Source organism: Coregonus clupeaformis, chromosome 5, assembly GCF_020615455.1.
Source record: "Coregonus clupeaformis isolate EN_2021a chromosome 5, ASM2061545v1, whole genome shotgun sequence".
NCBI classification, from domain to species: Eukaryota; Metazoa; Chordata; class Actinopteri; order Salmoniformes; family Salmonidae; genus Coregonus; species Coregonus clupeaformis.
Window position 1 is genome coordinate 14,884,120 of NC_059196.1, and position 19,295 is coordinate 14,903,414.

Here is a 19,295-nt window from a genome sequence, read left to right on the forward strand (position 1 = left end):
AACACGACCCTGACGTCCCCGCGCAATTCTCCACACTGGGTTGGCTGCTTCAAGGCATGAGGATGCGAGCGGGGATTTAGTTTCAGTGTCTTTTCTGGTCTGGAACAGTTTATTACCTTTCTCCCGCACACAGAAACGGATTTAGCCACACGAAACAAGGTTTGCAGAGATTATTCGTTTTTATAGTGTTTGTTAAATGCGCTATTAAATGCATATGATGATTAACTTATGTGATTTTCATTTACCGTTTAATTAACCTTTATAGTCATACAATATGGCTATTGGAGGAGAAAAAAAATGATGCACTCACTAACTGTAAGTCGCTCTGGATAAGAGCGTCTGCTAAATGACTAAAATGTAAATGTATTGTTGATGAAGCTCTTGGGTGGGGAGCTCAGCTTGGTTTTTGTTGGAGGATCTCAATGTTGAGGGACTATGAACAGGCTGTTGATGGGTGATGCGTGCGCGCTCGATGCATCTAAACTCTGGGTACATAGGATAGCCTACATAAATTAAATGTTTGTCTTTTTCTGGCATTGCTTTGGTTCGATAACCATTTGTTTGGGAAGACAATTCCGCGCACCAAAACAATGTACTTTGGTCTTTGAGGATTTGAGGTTCCTCATTAAATCAACTTCCACGACATTCGCCAGAATTCCCCCTCACACATTATAATTTAAACTCATTAAAGTGTGAATTTAAACGGGGCCAAGTAGGACCTCAATTCCATCTTACAAATTTGATCGCTCACGGGAGGGAAAACATTTTAAGAGAAGACTGGCTTTTGGGATAGAGGTTTCGAGAATGTGTAGCCTAGTCTATCAGCTTCGCCACAATAGACAAGCGCTACATTTGTTGGGAATGTGGCGCTTGAGTTGTTTTCCTTAGTGAGGATTTCATATTCTACTAATCACGCATGTGTTGCTTCCAGAATGATCTGAATGAAATATTGCTTAATTCATCGAAAAGATGGCTACAAAGCATATTTTTTCTCGACATGTATTTTGCCTATGATAATGCATTTACACGTTATAACGCGGCACAGCTTTCTCAATAGGCCAGCCTATCTATTGTTCGGAATGCGTCTTGGCTACAACTTGGAAACCATGTCTGTTGTTGTGGTTTAATTAACGGGTTGAATTCCCTTACATAGGCTATAGCCCAAACATTTCGAGAGGAAAATATCAGTAAAAACATTTCGGTAGACGTTTATTTTAGGCTAGCCTACACAAAATGGGGCTTGTGGCTTTGTGAATGACATTAGCAATGCAAATGAGCGTTTGAAAAGCACGGGCACCTGCTTTCTCGACCAAATGCATTGGCTTTTTCACCAGTGTGTCGTGAACAACATTAGCTTGAGCAACAATAGTGGAATCAGCGGTTCGCCTTCAAAATAAATGTCCCCCATTGAAACGTATGGAAACGGATAAAATGTGTGGAATCATGCCACAATTGGACTACATACATAGCCGCGGGAAGTAGGGGTGCTGAGGGTGCTACAGCAAACCCCTATAATTCTAAATAATAATAAAAATCCACAAAATTAGTTAACTAGGCCTTTATAAATATTTTACACAAATATTAGCGTCCTAGCTCTTATTGCGGGACTTTGACTATGGAAAATCAACTCCCAAGTTAGTTTATTATGCGCAATACGAGCGAATATGCTAATATGTGTGTAAACTCTACAGAGTTATGTTCTGTGGGTGTCACTGAGTAGGCTGATACCCCATTTCATGGTGCACAATCCATAGCTTAGGCTGTAGAGTGCAATATGAATGTCCAATATGCACAATAGACTGACTGAGAAGGTGATTCTCCACAGTCATACGTCCTGCAATACAAGCTAAGACACTAATATTTGAGTAAACTCTGAGAATTGTGTCCTGTGGGTGTCACTGAGTATGCTGATACATTTTACGGGTGCACAGTCCATAGCTTTGGCCAGGTTTCCCAAACTCGGTCCTCGGGAGCCCAAGGGGTGCACGTTTCAGTTTTTGCCCTAGCACTACACAGCTGATTCAAATAATCAACTAATCATCAAGCTTTGATCATTTGAATCAGCTGTGTAGCGTTAGGGCAAAAACCTAAATGTGCACCCCTTGGGTTACCGAGTTTGGGAAACGCTGGGTTAGGCTGTGGAGTGCAATATTAATTTCAATACGCATGATAAACTAACTGGGGAGGTGATTTTCCACAGTCAAAGTCCTGCAAAAAAAATATGCCATTTAGCAGACGCTTTTATCCAAAGCGACTTACAGTCATGCGTGCATACATTTTTTGTGTATGGGTGGTCCCGGGGATCGAACCCACTACCTTGGTGTTACAAGCGCCGTGCTCTACCAGCTGAGCTACAGAGGACCACAGCTAAGATGCTCATATTTGTATAAACTCTACAGAATTGTGTTCTGGGGTGTCACTTGGTAGGCCGATACCCAATTTCATGGGTACACAATCCATAGGTTGTACAGTGCAGTGCATATATATAAGTATCAGTGGTGGAAAAAGTACTCACACGACGGCATACACACTACGCTGTCTGCCATCTGCCCGGTACAGTTGAAACCGGGATTCATCCGTGAAGAGGACACTTCTCCAGTGTGCCAGTGGTCATCGAAGGTGAGCATTTGCCCGCTGAAGTCGGTTACAACGCCGAACTGCAGTCAGGTCAAGAACCTGGTGAGGACGACGAGCATGCAGATGAGATTTCCTGAGACGGTTTCTGACAGTTTGTGCAGAATTTCTTCGGTTGTGCGAACCCACAGTTTCATCAGCTGTCCGGGTGGTTGGTCTCAGACGATCCCGCAGGTGAAGAAGCCGGATGTGGAGGTCCTGGGCTGGCATGGTTACACTTGGTCTGTGGTTTGACATACTGCCAAATTCTCTAAAATGACATTGGAGGCGGCATATGGTAGAGAATTTAACATTAAATTATCTGGTAACAGCTCTGGTGGACATTACTGCGGTCAGCATGCCAATTGCACGCTCCCTCAAAACTTGTGGCATTGTGTTGTGTGACAAAACTGCACATTTTAGAGTGGCCTTTTATTGTCCCCAGCACAAGCTGCACTTGTGTAATGATCATGCTGTTTAATCAGCTTCTTGATATGCCACACCTGTCAGGTGGATGGATTATCTTGGCAAAGGAGAAATGTTCACTAACAGGGATGTAAACAAATTTGTGTATAAAATGTAAGAGAAATACATTTTTGTGCATATGGAATATGTATTCTATCTTCTATTTCAGCTCATGAAACATTACATTTTTACATTTAGCAGACGCTCTTATCCAGAGTGACTTACAGGAGCAATTAGGGTTAAGTGCCTTGCTCAAGGGCACATGGACAGATTTTTCACCTAGTCGGCTCGGGGATTAGAACCAGCGACCTTTCGGTTACTGGCACAACGCTCTTAACCACCTGCCCCCCCCCCCCGTAGGCACTCAGACACTCCAACACCCAGACATAATTTACAAACACAGTATTTGTGTTTAGTGAGTGCGCCAGATCGGAGGCAGTAGGGATGACAACACGTTATATTGATAGACATTTACATTTACGTCATTTAGCAGACACTCTTATCCAGAGCGACTTACAGTTAGTGAGTGCATACATTTTTTTATTTTTTTTTATACCCCCCGTGGGAATCGAACCCACAACCCTGGCATTACAAACACCATACTCTACCAACTGAGCTACATTCCTGCCGGCCATTCCCTCCCCTCCCCTGGACGACGCTGGGCCAATTGTGCGCCGCCATGGGTCTCCCGGTCGCGGCCAGGCTACGACAGAGCCTGGATGGTGTGTGAATTGGCCCATATTGTTGTCCTGCCTGAGCATTCCAAATGTAACGAGTACTTTTGGGTGTCAGGGAAAATATTTGGGAGTACAAAGTACATGTTTTCTTTAGGAATTTAGTGGAGTAAAAGTAAAAGTTGTCAAAAATATAAATAGTAAGGTAAAGTACAAATACCCCAAAACCTACTTAAAGTTTTACTATGCAGGAATCGCTCCACCATTTCCTGGTTGCTAAAACTCTAATAGTTCGCCTAATTTGAGTTTATGTGACAACATATTGCCACTAAGTAGTACTTCACAAAATGTTTTACTTAAGTACTTTACACCACTGATAAGTAGGCAATGTAGTGCAATTTCAAAAAAAATTTTTTTTTTGGGGGGGGGGACTAATAATTGTCTTTTGTTGACTTTATATAACAACATCCCCCCACAAAATAACATTATCTAGTCCAATTGTGGCAAGATTCCACAATTGTTTATTCATTTGCATCAGTTTCAATGGGGGACTTTTATTTTGAATGCGAACTGCCGATGCCTCTATTGTTGCTCATACTAATGTTGTTCACGACACACTGGTGGCTCCCCACCATGTTCTATTTCTCCGCTCTCTCCCTCATTAGAATGATGTTCTATTTCTGCAGCGCATGATTGGAGCTCACAGCTAAACTCAATCGCAGGGGCTTCTTAAACCCCCTCGCGCTCACTGCTGGTTTAACATAACAAAGGGTGAAGAGAGTGCTCAGATGAAAACGGGACAAAAAGGCTAAAGCGCGCGATTGTCCTTGTGACAGGACATGCAAGCGTGGTCTCGACTCCCTCCACAGACGCTCCTTTGCACGCAGTAGTAACCTAACTGGGAAATCAGATTAAAACATCGTGCTCCTTTCTCAAAATACAAGAACATTATTTTACAATGCATGTTGCTGTACTCATTTTATTTCACAGGGTCCGTCCGTTAAAATAATCGAATATAGTTTACCTCTGGTGTTTTAGATTGGAGAGAAAATAGATTATTTCAAATTCTCAACTGGATGATTTAGAGATAACGTATGAATCTATAAAGATAGCTTAACCATGGATGACATAGCTACGTTACAAAATAACCCACTGACGACTAGAAAACAAGGTCAGTGCTCCACAGCGCATAATGGGAGATAAAGGGGTTGTTTGTGGGTGCAGTGAAGTCTATAATAAGGTGTGGGGGGGGGTTAAAGTCTATAGAAAATCATGGCCAGAGAAAATAGAGCATTTGTTCGTTTCTGTTTTGCCTATAACCTTTAATGTTATGATGCAATTATAAACAATTTCCCAGATAAAAATGATCCAGGTGTCTTTTACTTGGGAAGCAGACATTTTATGTCTTAAAGCCTAGAAATGTTAAAATTAGGTACGCCGTATGTAGAAGATAAAGAAATATTTATAAGCTCTTTTTCTTGGTCATTTTCCATTATGGAGATTTGCTGAAGATTTTCTATTTTTCACTCGCCTCTGCTGTCATTGCATGTTATTGTTCGAGCTTACAATCTAGGATGTCAGCTTGTTTTTCCTGGATACTAAAGCCCAGACATAAACCCTTCAAATGGTGCTGAATACTAAACAAAACCACTGATCCACTTTTCTAAACAGCAACGCTCTCTATCATCTAGGTGACAGGAGTCAGACCCATGTGACAACATGAGAATATATGGAGCATGTTACACCCTGTGTTTATTTCCCTCTGACTGCTCTGGCTAGTCATGTCATTTCCCCATTCTTCAAAATGCCCATCACCTCTCACATAGCATTTGTCACGTTACATTATGTTGGTTTGTGCTTGGATGCATTGGCTTTAAAACTCCCCTTTGAGCAGGCATTTGCTGTTGTAGAGATGCAGTGTGTATTGCGTCTGCTCTGTCTGGAGTACCCTAGACTAAGTAATGGACTGTCTGTGTTGTTGATTTATACATTGAATTCCTTCTCATTTCATTTTCCACCAGGTTCGTGGCCCTCATTCTCACCACGGAATATGATGCAGAGGCCCTCCTCTCCGAAGGGAAGTTGGATGGGAATAGTGCCATACGTGTCAGCTCGTGATCAATGAACTCAGTCCATTCAAGCACAAAAGGAACTAACCTGAACTACTGAAGAAAAACGGGATATAACGACACAGACACCTTTTTGCGGATATGGCGGCGACAGATGCCTGTGCAGCGCCTGTACAGGAAGATGGCACCACCACCACCGAGACCAAAACGGAGGTGGAGCCCACAAACTCAGAGACTGTCACAGAGGCGGTCACAGAGGCTGTCACGTCTCCACCCGAAGAGGCACAACCTGCCGGAGAGACCACAGAGAGCACAGAGCAGCCGGCCGATGGCAAAGCTAAACAGGCCTCTGAGAATATTTTCTCTTCCTTCCTGAATAAGAGTGGGCTGGGAAAAGTCATGGGAGGGAAGAAGAAGAAGGAGCAGAGCACTGAGGCTGTGGAGGCTAATGGAGAGGGCAACACAGAGCCAAAAAAGGCCTCTGACCAAGCAGAGGAGCCGGCAGCCAATGGCACAGAGGCAGCGGCTGAGGACCAGGCCATTGAAAAAGCTCAGGAGAATCAGGTGAAGGTCCGATCCAAATCCTTGGACAGGTTGGAGGACCCCGAGGCCCTCAATACCACAGTGGACCAACTGGACGATGCCCCGGCAGCAGAAGAGTCAGAGAAGCCTGCCTCCAGTGCAGCGACCAAACACATGAAACGCTGGCATTCCTTTAAGAAGCTTATGGCCCAGAAGAGTCACAAGAAGAGCACAGAAGAGTCTAAGGAGGCTGAGGTCAGCGAGGGTGCATCTGGGGGCACACCTGGTGACACAAGTACACTGGACTCCAAGGCTTCAGAATCCAGTGGCCAGAAACGGTGGAAACTGAAAAGGTCATGGACATTCCAGGGGCTGAAGAGAGACCCGTCAGTCGTAGGCATCAGCAAAGCCGCTAAGGGCGAGAAGGCGGAAGGGGAGGAAAATGCCACAGAGAACGATGAAGCGGCTGCGCCTGAAACAGACGAAGCCAAGGCACAAGTAGACGGCGAAACACAGGAGAAGACCAACACAGACAGAGAGGAGGAAAAAGGAGCCACCGCCGCCCCACACAAATCAATGAACCAACACGCAGATGAGATCTGGACCTCCTTCAAAAAACGTGTGATCCCCAAGTCCAAGCGGTCAGCAGACACGGTGGCTGCCAGCGGGGAGGAGGAAGGTGTTGCCGCATCTGAACTGGCCGAGCAGACAGAAGAGGCAGGCAAAGAGCAGGCCAAGTCGGCCAAGGCCAAGCGAACGCACTTCAACCGCGCGGTTTCGCTGAAAAACTTCATCATGCGAAAGGGGAAGAGCACCAGCGAGGACCAGGGAGACGGCGCTCCGAAGGAGGGTGAGGAGGCAGCAGACGGGGAGGCGAAGGACACAGAGGGCGCGGCTGCCCCAGCTGACACGTCTGACAGCCAGCAGGGAGAAGCAGACGCTGCTCAGGGCGAGAGCAACGACAAAGGAGAGGCTCAGGTGGCCAATGAGCACACAGCCGCAGACGGAGAGGCAAAGGAGCCCGCAACGAGCACACCGTCTGGTCCTGAGACAGAGAAGTCCAACTCAGCTAAGCCCGCAGCACCAGCAGAGCCCGCAGCAGAGGTGAAAATCAACGGTGAGAATGGGTGCTCGAACGGCACGCCTGAAGAAGACGCCATACACAATCATGAAACGACCCCGAAGAAAGATGGACGAACAGACGAGGCCAAACAAGAAAACACCAACTCCAAGAAGGACGCCAAGCTCCTGAACCTCGGCACAGGAAATGCAGTTGCCCAAAGTGGTGAGTTTGCAGCAGAAATAGGCTGTGATGATGATCTCCAACAAAATGGAGCTAACGTGATGACCCAGGCTAAATTAGAACTAGGGACTAGCTTTGAGTTAGAGGCTGGGGGGGAGGGGCCTCCTCAAAATGGAGGGTCCCATTCTGAGTCAGGGGAGGCCAACACTGAGCCACATGACCAAGAGGAAGGACAGAAGAGGATGTTCTATGAGGCTGCTGCATCCATCCTACAGACAGTTATGTCAGCAGCCACTGAACAGTTAGAAAATGAGAATAACTTTCTGGACAATGGTCTAAAGTGTTCTCATTCTGCCAATAATGGGAATTACCCAGATATTGACATCAGCTTTGGTCATTGAGCTTTTACAGTTATGGTGCTGGGTGAAGCTTTAAGTGGAAGCGTATTGTAGTTATGTGATACTGAAATCAGTTCACCTACTTTGATGCAACACTTTGAAATCCCTTTAAGGACACTGAGCACTGCAGTAGGTAACATGAAACATGTAAAGAACCACTGAACCTAAGGATTACTCATAGGTATCCATGTCACAGCACACAATAGGAAAGGTCACTGTGTATAACAGGGTCACTTCATTATTGTAGGGAAAGCGGGTCAAAGGACATCAATAATGTTTAGTCAATCAAAGGATTAGTAGTCAAATCAAAGTGTCACTTGGGCTGTCTAGGAACAAGATCAAGCACCTTTCTCCCTGGGGTACCAGTTTATCGATGAAAGTAGTTTTTCCCGCACATGTTTGATTCACAGTTTTCAGTCAGGGACCATGTCTACAATATTGTGATTTACCCTATGGAGTAAGTAGAATATGCTGTGAATCTGTGTCCAATAGTCTGAGTAATACTGACACTTCACAAAGATCTAAGACTATCTGTCAGCACCATGTCTGCTACTAATTAAAACGTTTTCTATGAATGTTCTGATTTAAATATATATTTTAATATATTCTATATTTTCTGTTATCATTCACCAGAAAAAAAGGCGGGAAACGTGTGACGACACACAAAGAGGATTAGATCTGCATGGGATTCGTTCAGCGAGGAGCTTTGATCCCCCCCAAACGGAGTAATCACGTTTACGCCACGGTTCATCATGGTGAGAGCGATGCAATCCATATAGATGAAAAAATACTCAAAAGCAATAATTCAGTCATCAATCAGTGCAGTTCTTGCTTACCATTCCATGATCAATGTAAATGTTTTGCTTGTCCTCTACTAGTGAGATTTTATATTGTCAAAAGAAAGGAAGACATTCCATCCTTGTCAAATGCTAATCTCTATGATCTCTCATTCCAGGATCAAAAAGACTTAGTTTTATATCATTTGCCATTTTGTTTGTAGTTTTGTCAATAGATATTTCAAAGTGCACCCAAGAACACATTTGAAATGATATCCCTAAAGACTGCCCCCCAATGTGGATTCATTAAGTAATGTGTTCTAATCTCTTTCTGTGTTAATGTTTTTAGACTGTTGTATACATGAATAAACCACCATAAAATATTAAGTCAAAATGTTTTTTTTCTATACACATCTTCTCACTGTAACGCAGATTGATCTGCCGTATTGATATGTTTTGTTGATCAATGATGTCACATGTTCGCTAGCAAATTGTCAAAAATTAAAACAATAAAGATTAAAATCTAACAACTAAAGAACCATAATTGTGGAGGCTATTTATGCATAAAATGTTGATGTACAGTACTTAAGAAGGCATTATGGAAATGCTATTTGTCATTCATCTCTATTTTGATAATCCTACATCATTTTACATAATGGCAGATTTGTACAGTATGTATTAGCTGAAGTACTTCAATTTCACAATTAATTGCATCAAGTGATGTGCTCATTCAGAGTAAATTACTTGTTTCAGAAAGGCATGTCTGCTATAGTCAGTGTCACTGCCCTGGCAGTTGAGGGACATGTCTGTGACCATTCTGTAAATACGCTTGATACAGCACTATTCATGAAATCACCACAATACTGTTATCTGTTAAAACTAAATCTCTGGGATTAAGTTATTATAGAGATGACAGACAGTAAGAGCATATTATAACTGATATTAACCCAACATAATAGATACATGTTATTTGAAGTTATAGGCTAGCTAAAAATACACAAAATGTGCATAAAATGATAACCTGCAGTGACAGACAAATACAGGGTGCCATCATTGAAATGGGATGTTACCCACAAGCCACAGCCATCCCAGGAATGTAGACCTCATTCATCTAAAGGTGTTCATGACATGGATCATTACATAGTCATTACATTCCTGTTGTTCTGCCAAATGACAAATCAATCAATCAGGACAAATAAAGGTGATATTGTTTTTGTATGTGTGTTAGCAGTTCATTTATTAACAAACAAGCTCACAATATGACTTAAAGGTCTTTTTGGCAATATAACACAACTGTAATACAATATTGTTGTGAATACTAAGTGGCAGCTGTAAGAAAAACACCCCGGGGGTCTCCTTATTGGATGTGTTGACCAGATAGTTGGTTGTTATCAGTGGGAACAGACACAATAAAACAATCTGCCCTCAGGCAGGTCACTGTGTATTGACTATAATGTCTGGAGCATTTCACCCGCTTAGATAACAGTCACTCTTTAAAAGGCTGTATGATACACAGATCAGTGAGATGTCACTAATGGCCACTAAAAAATGAAAGAAAAGGGTGAACCAGGGACTGTAGTGCAGTGTGTGTGTGTGTGTGTGTGTAACAGCGAGTGAGAGAAAGAGAGAGAGGGACAGTTAGAGAGATCAAAAGAAAAATTGTGAGTATGTGTGTGGGGAGAGTTGTAAGGGAGTGTGTGTATGAAGTCTGCATATTGGAGAAAAAACATTGCGGACAAAATTCACATTTAATCACATTCTGCACTTCACGGTGAAAGGCTAGATACCATTTGTAGTAAAGAATCTCAAAAAAATTAAACATATATCCACGAAAATATAAATAAACAGGCATTAAAAAATGAAATAAAAGTAGTCAGCTCATTACGTCATAGTTTATCCCATCATATTTACAACCTCTGCTTACAAAGCTCATAAGGAAGGGATTATAATATCCTTCATACACAGACATAGGGTTGTCCAACATACTGTACTGTCTGTCAGCAGTGCGCATCGTCTCCCTCCGTCTATTCCATTTTGGACATCTCAAATTTGGTTGTCATGGTCTCCTGTGGGGAAATTAAAGCATAGTTGGAATGACTTTCCAAAGGGACATGATGTACTGAAAAACAAATATGGACATTGACGTCAATCTATCTTTACAAAAGCTTTAATATAAAATCTACATCTACTGACTACCCTCTCCATACAGGTATATTCACATTTTGAAGTATTACACTTTGGTATCTTCGCTAAAATGTGAAAGTATTTATTTTTATGTTCAAATATCCCTTGCATTGACAATCCTAATGGCTTTATTTGATGTGGGGGTGAAGAAAAAGCAACAGACAGAAAAAGCTTCACCACCACACCACCCTTCCGCACCCTCTCATTGTTCAAGCAAGTAAGAAAACAGGGAGGAGGGATAAACATGCTGATGTAAAGCTGACTAGCTACTGCTCTTTAATAAGCATGGAGCTGGCACCCCCTTCTGTTCACACCAGGAATAACACCTCGTTTTACCTCATCAGAGTCCAGTAGGGGGGGAAGTGCACTGGGAGAGAAAGGAAAACATGTTTGATTGATTTACAACTGAACTGGATTACAGTTGTCTTCTAATCAGGAAATCAACTGTCCTTTCTGTGCTTGTTTCACACCTCATCATAGAGTTTCAATGTTCTTACTATGTAATAACCACGCTGTAATATATTATTCTAGTCAAAGTGATGATATTATCACTGTCAATAATGGTTCATGTTCCTAACATTTCTACAACTTCAATTTGCGTGCACTTACACGTCTGCCATTGAAGAGGGTATATTCTCTTCTACCCATTTCAGATCCTCATCCTGGAAAAAAAGCATTTCCTATCACCAACACAACTTTCTCTGAGCCATAAGATGGAGATAATATCCTACATTCTTAGTATGGGTGGTATTTCGTGGTATGGAGAAGGCCCTTACCACTTTGTTCGGCTTGGCTGTTCCATTTGTCTCTGCCTTCAGACCCCTCATCTTCACGCCATCTGGAAGTACACAAAATAGGACAGGATCAGAATCACAGATTTGATTACTGTATGTTGCTGAGTCAATTGCGCTCTATCAAAAATGGCTGCTTGGAGAGAAAACCAAGGTACATTCATCCCATAGACTATATCAATACACTATGGAAGTGTCACAACTAGGCCAAAGAGGTCTAGCTACCTATCAAGACATAGATTATGATACTGTATTTCCTCCTCCAATGAACAATATGCAGTATCAACTTGTGTTCCTATGAACGAAACACCAAAACAGCTTAATACAGCAGTGGGGGTAGATCAGCTTTAATATTGCAGATAGATTGTATCTTTCATCAATGTAACTGTCTGCATCACTTCCAATCCCCCATATGTTTTTTTCTCTCGCAAATATACACACATACGTACACAAATATAAATACATATACAGTGGGGAAAAAAAGTATTTAGTCAGCCACCAATTGTGCAAGTTCTCCCACTTAAAAAGATGAGAGAGGCCTGTAATTTTCATCATAGGTACACGTCAACTATGACAGACAAATTGAGAAAAAAAAATCCAGGAAATCACATTGTAGGATTTTTAATGAATTTATTTGCAAATGATGGTGGAAAATAAGTATTTGGTCACCTACAAACAAGCAAGATTTCTGGCTCTCACAGACCTGTAACTTCTTCTTTAAGAGGCTCCTCTGTCCTCCACTCGTTACCTGTATTAATGGCACCTGTTTGAACTTGTTATCAGTATAAAAGACACCTGTCCACAACCTCAAACAGTCACACTCCAAACTCCACTATGGCCAAGACCAAAGAGCTGTCAAAGGACACCAGAAACAAAATTGTAGACCTGCACCAGGCTGGGAAGACTGAATCTGCAATAGGTAAGCAGCTTGGTTTGAAGAAATCAACTGTGGGAGCAATTATTAGGAAATGGAAGACATACAAGACCACTGATAATCTCCCTCGATCTGGGGCTCCACGCAAGTTCTCACCCCGTGGGGTCAAAATGATCACAGGAATGGTGAGCAAAAATCCCAGAACCACACGGGGGGACCTAGTGAATGACCTGCAGAGAGCTGGGACCAAAGTAACAAAGCCTACCATCAGTAACACACTACGCCGCCAGGGACTCAAATCCTGCAGTGCAAAACGTGTCCCCCTGCTTAAGCCAGTACATGTCCAGGCCCGTCTGAAGTTTGCTAGAGTGCATTTGGATGATCCAGAAGAGGATTGGGAGAATGTCATATGGTCAGATGAAACCAAAATAGAACTTTTAGGTAAAAACTCAACTCGTCGTGTTTGGAGGACAAAGAATGCTGAGTTGCACCATACCTACTGTGAAGCATGGGGGTGGAAACATCATGCTTTGGGGCTGTTTTTCTGCAAAGGGACCAGGACGACTGATCCGTGTAAAGGAAAGAATGAATGGGGCCATGTATCGTGAGATTTGGAGTGAAAACCTCCTTCCATCAGCAAGGGCATTGAAGATGAAATGTGGCTGGGACGTTCAGCATGACAATGATCCCAAACACACCGCCCGGGCAACGAAGGAGTGGCTTCGTAAGAAGCATTTCAAGGTCCTGGAGTGGCCTAGCCAGTCTCCAGATGTCAACCCCATAGAAAATCTTTGGAGGGAGTTGAAAGTCCGTGTTGCCCAGCGACAGCCCCAAAACATCACTGCTCTAGAGGAGATCTGGATAGAGGAATGGGCCAAAATACCAGCAGCAGTGTGTGAAAACCTTGTGAAGACTTACAGAAAACGTTTGACCTGTGTCATTGCCAACAAAGGGTATATAACAAAGTATTGAGAAACTTTTGTTACTGACCAAATACTTATTTTCCACCATAATTTGCAAATAAATTCATAAAAAATCCTACTATGTGATTTTCTGGAATTTTATTTCTCATTTTGTCTGTCATAGTTGACGTGTACCTATGATGAAAATTACAGGCCTCTCTCGTCTTTTTAAGTGGGAGAACTTGCACAATTGGTGGCTGACTAAATACTTTTTTTCCCCCCACTGTATACAGTGGGGAGAACAAGTATTTGATACACTGCCGATTTTGCAGGTTTTCCTACTTACAAAGCATGTAGAGGTCTGTAATTTTTATCATAGGTACACTTCAACTGTGAGAGACAGAATCTAAAACAAAAATCCAGAAAATCACATTGTATGATTTTTAAGTAATTAATTTGCATTTTATTGCATGACATAAGTATTTGATCACCTACCAACCAGTAAGAATTCTGGCTCTCACAGACTTGTTAGTTTTTCTTTAAGAAGCCCTCCTGTTCTCCACTCATTACCTGTATTAACGGCACCTGTTTGAACTCGTTACCTGTATAAAAGACACCTGTCCACACACTCAATCAAACAGACTCCAACCTCTCCACAATGGCCAAGACCAGAGAGCTGTGTAAGGACATCAGGGATACAATTGTAGACCTGCACAAGGCTGGGATGGGCTACAGGACAATAGGCAAGCAGCTTGGTGAGAAGGCAACAACTGTTGGCGCAATTATTAGAAAATGGAAGAAGTTCAAGATGACGGTCAATCACCCTTGGTCTGGGGCTCCATGCAAGATCTCACCTCGTGGGGCATCAATGATCATGAGGAAAGTGAGGGATCAGCCCAGAACTACACGGCAGGACCTGGTCAATGACCTGAAGAGAGCTGGGACCACAGTCTCAAAGAAAACCATTAGTAACACACTATGCCGTCATGGATTAAAATCCTGCAGCGCACGCAAGGTCCCCCTGCTCAAGCCAGCGCATGTCCAGGCCCGTCTGAAGTTTGCCAATGACCATCTGGATGATCCAGAGGAGGAATGGGAGAAGGTCATGTGGTCTGATGAGACAAAAATAGAGCTTTTTGGTCTAAACTCCACTCGCCGTGTTTGGAGGAAGAAGAAGGATGAGTACAACCCCAAGAACACCATCCCAACCGTGAAGCATGGAGGTGGAAACATCATTCTTTGGGGATGCTTTTCTGCAAAGGGGACAGGACGACTGCACCGTATTGAGGGGAGGATGGATGGGGCCATGTATCGCGAGATCTTGGCCAACAACCTCCTTCCCTCAGTAAGAGCATTGAAGATGGGTCGTGGCTGGGTGTTCCAGCATGACAACGACCCGAAACACACAGCCAGGGCAACTAATGAGTGGCTCCGTAAGAAGCATCTCAAGGTCCTGGAGTGGCCTAGCCAGTCTCCAGACCTGAACCCAATAGAAAATCTTTGGTAAACGTATGATCTCTGTAATTGCAAACAAAGGTTTCTGTACCAAATATTAAGTTCAGCTTTTCTGATGTATCAAATACTTATGTCATGCAATAAAATGCAAATGAATTACTTAGAAATCATACAATGTGATTTTCTGGAATTTTGTTTTAGATTCCGTCTCTCACAGTTGAAGTGTACAGTGGGGAAAAAAAGTATTTAGTCAGCCACCAATTGTGCAAGTTCCCCCACTTAAAAAGATGAAAGAGGCCTGTAATTTTCATCATAGGTACACGTCAACTATGACAGACAAATTGAGAAAAAAAAATACAGAAAATCACATTGTAGGATTTTTTATGAATTTATTTGCAAATTATGGTGGAAAATAAGTATTTGGTCACCTACAAACAAGCAAGATTTCTGGCTCTCACAGACCTGTAAATTCTTCTTTAAGAGGCTCCTCTGACCTCCACTCGTTAACTGTATTAATGGCACCTGTTTGAACTTGTTATCAGTATAAAAGACACCTGTCCACAACCTCAAACAGTCACACTCCAAACTCCACTATGGCCAAGATCAAAGAGCTGTCAAATGACACCAGAAACAAAATTGTAAACCTGCACCAGGCTGGGAAGACTGAATCTGCAATAGGTAAGCAGCTTGGTTTGAAGAAATCAACTGTGGGAGCAATTATTAGGAAATGGAAGACATACAAGACCACTGATAATCTCCCTCGATCTGGGGCTCCACGCAAGATCTCACCCTGTGGGGTCAAAATGATCACAAGAACGGTGAGCAAAAATCCCAGAACCACACGGGGGGACCTAGTGAATGACCTGCAGAGAGCTGGGACCAAAGTAACAAAGCCTACCATCAGTAACACACTACGCCGCCAGGGACTCAAATCCTGCAGTGCCAGACGTGTCCCCCTGCTTAAGCCAGTACATGTCCAGGCCCGTCTGAAGTTTGCTAGAGTGCATTTGGATGATCCAGAAGAGGATTGGGAGAATGTCATATGGTCAGATGAAACCAAAATATAACTTTTTTGGTAAAAACTCAACTCGTCGTGTTTGGACGACAAAGAATGCTGAGTTGCATCCAAAGAACACCATACCTACTGTGAAGCATGGGGGTGGAAACATCATGCTTTGGGGCTGTTTTTCTGCAAAGGGACCAGGACGACTGATCCGTGTAAAGGAAAGAATGAATGGGGCCATGTATCATGAGATTTTGAGTGAAAACCTCCTTCCATCAGCAAGGGCATTGAAGATGAAACGTGGCTGGGTCTTTCAGCATGACAATGATCCCAAACACACCGCCCGGGCAACGAAGGAGTGGCTTCGTAAGAAGCATTTCAAGGTCCTGGAGTGGCCTAGCCAGTCTCCAGATCTCAACCCCATAGAAAATCTTTGGAGGGAGTTGAAAGTCCGTGTTGCCCAGCGACAGCCCCAAAACATCACTACTCTAGAGGAGATCTGCATGGAGGAATGGGCCAAAATACCAGCAACAGTGTGTGAAAACCTTGTGAAGACTTACAGAAAACGTTTGACCTGTGTCATTGCCAACAAAGGGTATATAACAAAGTATTGAGAAACTTTTGTTATTGACCAAATACTTATTTTCCACCATAATTTGCAAATAAATTCATTAAAAATCCTACAATGTGATTTTCTGGAATTTGTTTTCTCATTTTGTCTGTCATAGTTGACGTGTACCTATGATGAAAATTACAGGCCTCTCTCATCTTTTTAAGTGGGAGAACTTGCACAATTGGTGGCTGACTAAATACTTTTTTCCCCCCACTGTACCTATGATAAAAATTACAGATCTCTACATGCTTTGTAAGTAGGAAAACCTGCAAAATCGGCAGTGTATCAAATACTTGTTCTCCCCACTGTATATACACATATCCTTTAAAAAAATATATTTCCCTTTATTACTTTCCAACCCCACCACCCCTTCCCTAATTGGAGTAATGTGAACAACAACGCTTAGGCCTCTACTTCCAGCTTATACATACTATATACATTCTATGGACACAGTCAATTTTACAATAATTATATTTTGTTCGTTTTTACTCCTGAACTTCCTCTACCCTCAACCTCTCCGATCGTTTTCATGATGTCCATCCTTTTTGCTTCTATATGCCATATTTCTCCAACTGTGCTCCTTCACAAAAGCTCTCAACCTATAACATATATACTTATTATGGACACAGCATACCCTACATTAGTTATCTTGCTGTTATTAGTTGTTGTTAGTTGTTATTAGTCCCATCCTTCAGCTCCATTCAACACCTCCAATCTATCTATCTCACTATCCATATTGGATTTCTATTTGCCATATATTTTTCAACTGTACTGTGATGTTTCATTAAAGTTCTGAACTCTTCTATTCTCATTGTTTCTACAGATTGTACATTGAAAATAAACATTTTTGCTAAAAGTATTATTATATTATTGATCGATTGACTATGACTTTTCAGATCACCCAGTAGTGCTATCTGCAGGGTTAGCTCCAGGTAAATATTGCAATCCTTCAGCCATTCCTGGACCTGTGACCAAAAACAAGCCACAAATGGACAGTACCAAAACAAATGATCTAATGATTCTGTCTCTTCGCAGCAAAATCTGCAGAGCTGGGAAGATTGTATCCCCCATACAAATAACATTCTATTGGTAGCAAGAATTTTGTATAATAATTTAAAATGAACAATTCTAAGCTTTGAAACACTATGCCATGGAATCGGTACGACAAAAATCTCTTCCCAACTATTTTGCAATCTATATGGGACGGCTGTCAATCCTTTGGTCCTTAAATGAAACTGGTATACTTTTTTATTTATCACAATTTTCTTTAACCAATTATGTTCTTTAATGCAGGGCCGACAGACAAGTTCCTTACTTTTTCCCCCTTCCACTTTCCTCTTCCATTGTTGCGGTAATGCTGCAATTATTTGGTTGTAATTTTGGGTAGAGCAGACATTTCCATATGTTTTTGTTAGCTGCATGTGTGACATAACTCCACCAGTCCTTCCTATGATATCATTTATGAAGATTATACTTTTTTTTTTTTTTTTTATTTATAAAAATATACTGGCTTTTTATCAATTAGTATATTTGAGTTTAACCACAATATTTGTTGCATTATTTGTTCTGTCGTTTCTGGAGGATTAAATTGAAATTCTATGGCTTGTTTTAGAAATAGTGATATTTGGGAGATTATTTCCTTTTCAAATAACTGAAAGTGAGAGGTTGTAATCTGAATAAAGGGAAAAAGGCCATCCTTGAACATGGGGTGAGACAATCTTACTAAATTGCTAGAGAACCAGTTCGGATTTAAGTATAACATTTTACATTTACATTTTAGTCATTTAGCAGACGCTCTTATCCAGAGCGACTTACAGTTAGTGAGTGCGTACATTATTTTTCATACTGGCCCCCCGTGGGAATCGAACCCACAACCCTGGCGTTGCAAACGCCATGCTCTACCAACTGAGCTACATCCCTGCCGGCCATTCCCTCCCCTACCCTGGACGACAATTGTGCGCCACCCCATGGGTCTCCCGGTCGCGGCCGGCAACGACAGAGCCTGGATACGAACCAGGATCTCTACATTTACATTTTACATTTTAGTCATTTAGCAGACGCTCTTATCCAGAGCGACTTACAGTTAGTGATTACATTTCTTTTTTGTGTCGAACCCACAACCCTGGCGTTGCAAACGCCATGCTCTATCAACTGAGCTACATCCCTGCCGGCCATTCCCTCCCCTACCCTGGACGACGCTGGGCCAATTGTGCGCCGCCCATGAGTCTCCCGGTCGCGGCCGGCTGCGACAGAGCCTGGATTCGAACCAGGATCTCTAGTGGCACAGTCAGCACTGCGATGCAGTGCCTTAGACCACTGTGCCACTCAGGTGGCACAGCTAGCACTGCGATGCAGTGCCTTAGACCACTGTGCCACTCGGGAGGCCATAACTTTTGTATGACTGAAGCTTTTAGTGATAGGTCTAATAAGTTAATATTTAATCATTTCTGTCCTCCGAATTCATATTCATCATATAAATAGGCCCATTTAATTTCGTCTGGCTTGCCGTTCCAAATCAAATTGAAATTTTTTTTCTCATATAATTTAAAAAACTGTTCGCTAGGCGTAGGCAAGACCATAAGCAAATAGGTAAACTGGGATAATACTAAAGAGTTAATCAGGGTGATTTTTCCACAAATAGACAGGTATTTACCTTTCCATGGTAGCAAGATCTTATCTATTTTTGCTAACTTTCTATTAAAATGTATTGTAG

General features: G+C 42.4%; 2 protein-coding genes across 4 annotated transcripts in view; one reads left to right on the forward strand and one right to left on the reverse strand.

Moving 5' to 3' along the window:
- Window positions 1-9,976, forward strand: LOC121562759 (uncharacterized protein DDB_G0286299-like). 2 transcript variants are annotated; one of them, XR_005999628.2, is made up of 4 exons: window positions 1-159; window positions 5,774-7,628; window positions 8,618-8,739; window positions 8,940-9,976. XR_005999628.2 is itself a non-coding variant. In XM_041874959.2 (3 exons), the coding sequence occupies exons 2-3, from the start codon at window positions 5,963-5,965 to the stop codon at window positions 8,638-8,640; spliced, it is 1,689 nt and encodes a 562-aa protein (XP_041730893.2). In that variant the 5' UTR covers window positions 1-159; window positions 5,774-5,962; the 3' UTR covers window positions 8,641-9,976. The 2 variants fall into 2 exon arrangements, 1 of the variants encoding a protein (XP_041730893.2); XM_041874959.2 differs by having other exon boundaries at window positions 8,618-9,976.
- LOC121562746 (transmembrane protein 87A) overlaps window positions 9,968-19,295 on the reverse strand; it is a 19,183-nt gene continuing 9,855 nt past the window's right edge. For both annotated transcript variants that reach the window (XM_041874949.2, XM_041874946.2), the window contains exons 18-21: window positions 11,721-11,782; window positions 11,554-11,606; window positions 11,281-11,311; window positions 9,968-10,826 (exon numbers count right to left, since the gene is read on the reverse strand). In XM_041874949.2, coding sequence (XP_041730883.1) covers window positions 10,785-10,826; window positions 11,281-11,311; window positions 11,554-11,606; window positions 11,721-11,782 — 188 coding nt within the window. In that variant the 3' untranslated portion in view covers window positions 9,968-10,784. The remainder of the gene's footprint in view (window positions 10,827-11,280; window positions 11,312-11,553; window positions 11,607-11,720; window positions 11,783-19,295) is intronic.